This window comes from Pelophylax lessonae (assembly GCF_965119305.1).
Source record: "Pelophylax lessonae genome assembly, chromosome: 1".
Lineage (NCBI taxonomy): Eukaryota > Metazoa > Chordata > Amphibia > Anura > Ranidae > Pelophylax > Pelophylax lessonae.
In genome coordinates this window covers 165161748-165169217 of record NC_138768.1, presented here as the reverse complement: position 1 = coordinate 165169217, position 7470 = coordinate 165161748, and the positions used below count along the sequence as shown (strand labels likewise).

The following is a 7470-nucleotide window of genomic DNA, read 5'->3' as shown; positions in this document are numbered from 1 at the left end:
GATAGTGTGCCTGATGCAGTTTTTAAAAGGATCAGTGTTTTGGGGTCTGTCCTGAGTGAGCCTCAGAAATGTGATGACACGTGGCTTGAATCACCCCTTTGGAATAAACCGTTCCTTCAAAAACTTCAAGCATTGGAAAATGTATCATTAGAACTTCAGCAAATAAAGGAGTTGTGTAAGAAATGTGATGATTTCTCAGTTCAGGCTGAAAACCTAGTGGAGAAAACTAAAGCGGAGAAAACTAAAGCAAGTGATATAAATCTGGGAGGAAAAAGCAAACGCCACCTAGTGGAGAAAACTAAGGCTGTTGGTGAAAACGTGAAGCAAATGGATTTCAAGTGCCTTTCAGAGAATATTTCTAAAATGAAACTGGTAAAAGACGGGTGGCAGAAGTTTGATCGTGATCTTGAGATGCATTCCATGTGGAATTCAGATAGAGAAAAAGAACTAGGTGACCTTGAGCGGTCAAATAGTTCAGCAGAAAGTGCATTGAAGAAACCTGTAAAAGAATGTGTTGCAGTTCCATGCTTCTTCACTGATGCAGAGAGGAGGTCTATAATGGATACCACCCAGATCGCTGGGTTCAACTGTGTTGTTGCCTTTGACCCCTATGTTGGTGGAAGGAAAGTTGATGATGTTCTGGTTGGCTTCTTCTGTGAAGAGTTTGGCAAGAAATATAAACTCAATATCAAATCAAATAGTAGGCCTTTACTGCGACTCGCTCAGGAGGGCGAAAAGTTTAAGAAGTTGATGAGTGCAAATGCTTCAGATCTGCCTATGAATATGAAATGTTTGAATGATATTGATATCTCTGGGAAAAGGAACAGGGGTCACTTTGAAGAAATGTGTGACAGCCTGTTGTCTCAATTAGAAAATCCTCTGCACAGCATCTTAGAGCAAGCAAAGCTCAAGAAGGAAGATCATTCCCTTTTACAACAAAAAGTCAATGATTGTGTACAGATGTATGGAGAGGCAACTCAAGTCACAGAGGGATGTCAAGAGTCCCTACTTGGAACAAAGCTTAGTGAAGCAAAGGTTCTCAAAGTTTTGTGGAAAACATTTATGGATTGCAGAGAGAGGCGTCTTAAGAATGTTGAAGACATTAAGACTAGCCCAATTGAGTTGCCTATGGATCACGGTCCTCCATGGTGGATTGGACAGACGGTTATGAGGGACAAGCTGTCTGACATTTATGAGAAAGCTGTCAATGAAGATGACAGAAACGAGAAGGAGCAAAATGATGCCAAAAATGCAGTTGAAGAATGTGTATATGAGATGAGAGACAAACTGTGTGGCATTTATGAGAAATCCGTCAATGAAGATGACAAAACAGTTTCATCCGGAAGCTTGAGGATAATAGGAGGCTTATCAGTGAGTCAGCAGTGCCTGACACATGCGTGCCTGGAAATATGTGTCCCAACCCTAGGGTTGAAACAAGAGGGGGGGGTATGTGACAGGAAGTCAGCTAAATCTGGGAATGTAGTCACAGGAAGGAGATACATTTCCACCTGATTGAGAAGTCCATTAATTAATTTAGGGTGTTGGCTGCAGAGAGAGCCAGCAGGAAGTTGAAAACCATTCAGCTGTTCAGAATGAGGAGATCAAGGACTCTATAATTTGTCCAGAGAAAATCTATTGTTTGCTGACTCCGGAAGCTGTGTCCTGAAGCCATGTGGGCTGGGAGCAGGAGGACAGTCAGCGTGTGCCTCCCGACAGGATGTGTGGGCCTGGGAGAAGACCCCCCGGAGTGATGTGTGCCCGGGACGGTAACCAAGAGTGAAGACGTCTCAAAGGTGAGAAGACGAAGTGTTGTTGATGTGAAAGAAAACAAAGGGACATGTTCAATGGACAATGTTTGTGCTGTGTGAAAAGCAAACAAATGGACATTTGAGTGTCTGCTGTAGGATCAGCAGTGTCGGCCCAACAGTAGGTTGGGAAGACTTCTTAGGTAGGTTCCAGCGTGAGAAGGTAGCCGCCCACAGAGGCAAGGATTTATTTTGTTTTATTTTATTTTGATGTTTTTGCTGCATGCACTTGTTTGAAGAATAAACCTGTTGTTTGCAAGCACTTTTGGGCTATTTCTCTGTGAAAACGCACCCCCCAAGGAGTCATCTACACCCGCCACCGAGCTAATCCCTCACAGTATATATATATGTGTGTGTGTGTATATATATATAATGTATATATGTGTGTATATATATATACTGAGCTTAATACACTGCTCAAAAAAATTATGTCAGAATCAGGCAAAGAAGAGTCTGACTCCCTGACGATTCTCGAGTTTTTATGGGAGGGTATTGATAAGAGCCTATCCTTAAGCATGATTAAGGTAGAGATGGCAGCCCTGTCAGTTTACTTACAGCATTCCCTACAACAGGACTCCCATCGTAAACCGATTCTATAAAGCCGTTTTAAGATTACGGCCAGTACCTTGTGGTGATTCCGACATGGTACTTGTCTATTGTGTTAAAATCAGTAATTTGAGAACCCTTTGAGCCGTTATCAGAGGCCTTCTTAAGACTTATTGCCCTCAAAACTATTTTTCTCATCTCAATGACGTTGGCTCACAATCAGGGAACTACAAGCTTTTTTTCAATCATAGAGTCCTTCCAGATATTGGAGGATAGGGTTATTTTCAAGATTGATCAAGCATTTATTCCCAAGGTTGCCTCTACCTTTCATATGGGTCAGGATATAGTACCACCCTCTTTCTGCAGTAGACCATCTATTAGCAAAGAGGAGCAGCTGCACTTGCTAGATGTCAGAAGGTGTCTTATGGCTTATTTAGAAGCAACAAAAAGCTTTAGAACATCAGAGGCCTTGTTTATCCTCTTCTCAGGAAAGTGTGAAGGGAGGCAAGTAGGGCTGCAACTAACGATTATTTTAATAATCGATTAGTTGCCGATTATTTTTTCGATTAATCGGATAAAATAATAAAAAAACTCAATATGCCTTTCTTTTTCATTTATTTAAAATAATAATGAGCAAACAGAGTGTAAGTGCCGGTTCACACTTGTGCGATGCTGGAAGGCTGCGTATTCGCAGCCTGTTCCCGCATCGCATCTGCACAAGAGGCAGTTTACACTGCCATATGCGATACGCAGGGGGTGTCAATTAAATGTTAACGACACCCCCAGTTTGATCGCATATCGCAGCGCGATCTGACAGTTCGCACAGGATCGGATCGCACAAGTGTGAACCACTGTGCGATCCGATCCTGATGCGGCTGAAAAAAAGGGTCATGTGCGACTTTTGTGCAGGTGCAGTGCGAATCAGCGCACCCGCAGTAGTGTGAACCAGCACTTAGTGCCGGTTCACACTTGTGCGGTTTGCAAGATCGCATGTAATTCGGAGCGCACTGCTCCTAAATTACATGCGATCTCATGTGCGGATGCGAGTTCAGCCATACACTTTGTATGGCTGAATTCGTAGCGCATCCGCAGCAAACTCGCACATGAGGCATTTTTTGAGCCGCCTCAGGATCGGATCGCACCGCACAGTGGTTCACAGTTGTACGATACGATTCTGTGCAAACTGTCAGATCGCACTGCGATATGCGATCAAACTGGGGGTGTCGTTAACAATTAATTGACACCCCCTGCGTATCGCATATGGCAGTGTGAACTGCCTCTTGTGCGGATGCAATGCGGGAACACGCTGCATATTAGCAGCCTTCCCGCATCGCACAAATGTGAACCGAGCCTTATACCAAAACTTTTTTTTTTTTTTTTCTTAATTAAGCTCCTAAATAATATAATAAATGCTTATCTAGATAAGAGTTAATATTCCTTATAAGGTGCAATATTATAATAGAAAAATAAGTGAATAAAAACATCCATGTCAGCCATAGATATGAAATAGGCAGCATAGAAAGACCCCCTATATGTGCTCTATGGAGGTTTTTAATCTCTTATTTTTCTATTATAATATTGCTCTTTATAAGGAATATTAACTTTTATCTGGAGAAGCTTTTATTATATTTTTTGGCGGGACAGTGCATGGACAGTCACAGGACACTGTAGCTCTAATCTCGGCACTCACGTTCTACTGGCTGCTTCTGTCCTCTTTTCTGCCTTGATATGACTCACTCCCTCACTGACATCAGCAAGAGGGCGGAGAGGAAAGGCAGAGAGGAAAGGAGGAGGGAGGAGGGGGGGGAAGTCACGGAAGTGCAGAGCTGTGAGAGAGAGAGACAGTGAATGCAGCCGTCGGCTTCACAGAGCAGGCAGCTTGCTGATAGGCAGGGAAACTTCACAAAGCAGCACAACTAATCGACGGAGCAACTAATCGATAATGACAATCGTTGACAACGATTGTAATTATCGATTTAGTCGATTAGTTGTTTCAGCCCTAGAGGCAAGCCTTTAAAGGGACTATAGCCAGGTGGATAAAGATGGCCATCTCATAGGGATACACGACTCTACACTTGGACCAGGAGTCCAACTCCTGTTTCCAGGAGTCTTCCAGGACAGCAGGTTCCCACCCTTTGTATTTATAAGGTGAATTGTGGCACTTTTCCACTGCAAGTACCGGCTAGTACCGGCTCGGCTCTACTCGGCCCTGCTTGGCCCGGTTTGCTTTTCCACTGCTGGTACCGCATGGTATAGTGTCGGAACGGTTCGGTTCGGTACGGTATAGGTTTGCTTTTCCACTAAAGTAGTACTAAAGTTAAGTGGGTGGGATAACAACGGGGTGGGTGTGATTCTCTGACCAATCAGTGGCTAGTAGTGACTGCATGCAAAGGATTGTGGGATATGGTACCAGTTTGGTACCTGTTGGAACCACAATCGAGTAGGTACTGTTTTTTCAGAGCCATACCGTACCGTACCGTTCGGTTCCATGCAGTGGAAAAGCAAACCTATACCGTACCGAACCGTTCCGACCCTATACCATGCGGTACCGCAGTGGAAAAGCACAAAAGCGTGCCGAGCCGGTACGGTTCTATGCAGTGGAAAAGCGCCATTGGTGTACTGTTCTGTACTGTACTGTTTAAAAGCCATTCCCTCAGGCACCTGGTCAGTTTATCCAAGAACCGAAGGACGGAGCTGAAAAATAGTTAGAGCTAGTGGCAATGTGTTTTCTGTCCGGTGGGAGGAGCTCCATCTGTCAAGGGCTGTCCTGGAAGACTCCTAGAAACAGAGTTACCGGTAAATCTAACTCCGTTTTATTTGCTAAATTGACGGTCTTTTTTTGTTTATAGCGTAAAAAATAACCCAGTGCTTATCAAATATCACCAAATGAGAGCTCTATTTGTGGGGAAATAAATGAAGTACATTTAGTTTATGGACATTGTTGCATGACCGCGCAAGTGTCAGTTAAAATAACAATGCCGTATAGCATGCCGTGGTGGTGGTGGGGGGTTAAATCCTCTGGAGGTCAAGTGGTTAAATGACATTTGCTATTAGCTTCTACTAATGAGAAACATTGGAATTGATATTTCATAAATATGTGTTCATTTGAGGGCTCCACCATTTAAAGTGTGTAATCTGATGTAGAATAGGAGTGTTCCTACAAAATATTGAAAAGTGTTTACATTATTATCGAATGTGTCTCCATTTGTCCCTCTTATTGGTCCCCCATTCAAGTTAGCCCATCTGTCCCTCCACTAACTACTGGCTATGATGGAACCACATATGACCTATTTGCATTCAAGTAATTTACACTGCTCTTACTTGGATTCATCACAGCCATAGTTATTTAGTTTGCCCCTTCAGGATTGTAAACCTCGTTGCTTCAAATGTTGAACCTGTTAGATACAAGTGAATTGGCCTGTACTTTAATTTATGCTGATCAGTCAGCTGTGTTTGTTTGCTTTTTAGGAAAGAATGCTCTCTTGATGTGGAGATTGCAGCTAGTGGCTATACGAAAGAAATGCAGGAGGATGATGATCTCTTACAGCCAGAGGGCCCAGATTGTGATACGCAAGATGCAGATATTACTGAACCACCAACAGAAGATTTCCAATTAGAACCTGATCTCAGTAACAATAGTGAAAAGAGCTTATCTGAAGCCATGCATGGCACATCCCTGAGTGAATCTGCACCCGCTTCTGAACCAGAATACGGAAATGACAAATGTATAAACTTGCCAGAGTTTCACGTTGCTTTAGCAGAATTGGAAGGTGATGGCAAACACAAGTCTATTTCAGAAAACCCTTCAAATGCCGATGATGATGAAGGCAAACTTAATAAGGGAAGTTCAGATGATGATGTTGAAAGTCAAGACGGTGATGAGCAAGATGAAAATGGAGATGAATGTCCGGATCTTGTAGATCTTTCTAGAACAAATAAAGAATACAGACCCTTCAGGTAATGATTGGCTGAGGCCTTGAGATGATGAAATAATGTATAGCTAGTTTATAATATTAGAAGAACCTCCCTGTACAGTTCAGTAGAGCCACACTAGCTTTCATTGCTGCCCTTCCCTCTCCCACCCTGAGTGCTACTTTGCAGATATGTGCAGTGCAGTTTCCTAGTATCAGGACAGATCCATATACTTGCTACCTCTCTGAAAGATGCATTTAATTTAACGTGATGGCTCTTTATGGCTGTCTGATTTAATATACAGTAAATTCGATTTTTTTAGTTTTACATGTGCTATTCCAAAATCCCACAATTTAAAATATATCAATTTTTAGATTAGCCTCTAGGGTTATCCACAGTGAACATCTACCCATCCTTTTAAGCAACTGGTGTGGTTAAAATCTTGGCCACATAGAGCGCATTATTTCCAGTGAATCCGACCTGAATGAATGCAACCCCTGAGCAGCACTGCAGAGCAGGAAGAGCAGCCTGTATAGGTCACATGTAGCATGTGTGTAAATACACTATATTACCAAAAGTATGGGGACACCTGCCTTCACACGCACTTGAAATTTAATGGCATCCCAGTCTTAGTCCGTAGGGTTCAATATTGAATTGGCCCACCCTTTGCAGCTATAACAGCTTCAACTCTTCTGGGAAGGCTGTCCACAAGGTTTAGGAGTGTGTCTATGGAAATGTTTGACCATTCTTCCAGAAGTGAATTTGTGAGGTCAGGCACTGATGTTGGAGAGAAGGCCTGGCTGGCAGTCTCTGCTCTAATTAATCCCAAAGGTGTTCTGTCGGGTTGAGGTCAGGACTCTTTGTAGGCCAGTCAAGTTCTTCCACCCCAAACTCCCTCATCCATGTCTTTATGGACCTTGCTTTGTGCACTAGTCCAAATACTTTTTTTTTGGGGGGGGGGGGGGGGGGTTATGGCGTAGGGTGTTTTGGGGGGTTGGGCTTGGCCCATATTTCCAGTAAAGGGAGGAACTCTTAAGGTGTCAGCATACCAAGACATTTTGCACAATTTCATGTTTCCAACTTTGTGGGAACAGTTTGGTGTTGGCCCTTCCTGTTCCAACATGACTGCGCACCAGTGCACAAAGCATTGTCCATAAAGACATGGGTGAGCAAGCTTGAGGTGGGGTGGAGGAACTTGACTGGCCTG

The 7470-nt window shown here is 43.3% G+C and overlaps 1 protein-coding gene across 1 annotated transcript in view; it reads left to right on the top strand.

Annotated features, from left to right (window-relative positions):
* The window catches only part of RIOK2 (RIO kinase 2), a 72263-nt gene that overhangs the window by 53608 nt on the left and 11185 nt on the right, over positions 1–7470 (top strand). The window contains exon 8 of the mRNA XM_082274952.1: positions 5820–6308. Coding sequence (XP_082131078.1) covers positions 5820–6308 — 489 coding nt within the window. The remainder of the gene's footprint in view (positions 1–5819; positions 6309–7470) is intronic.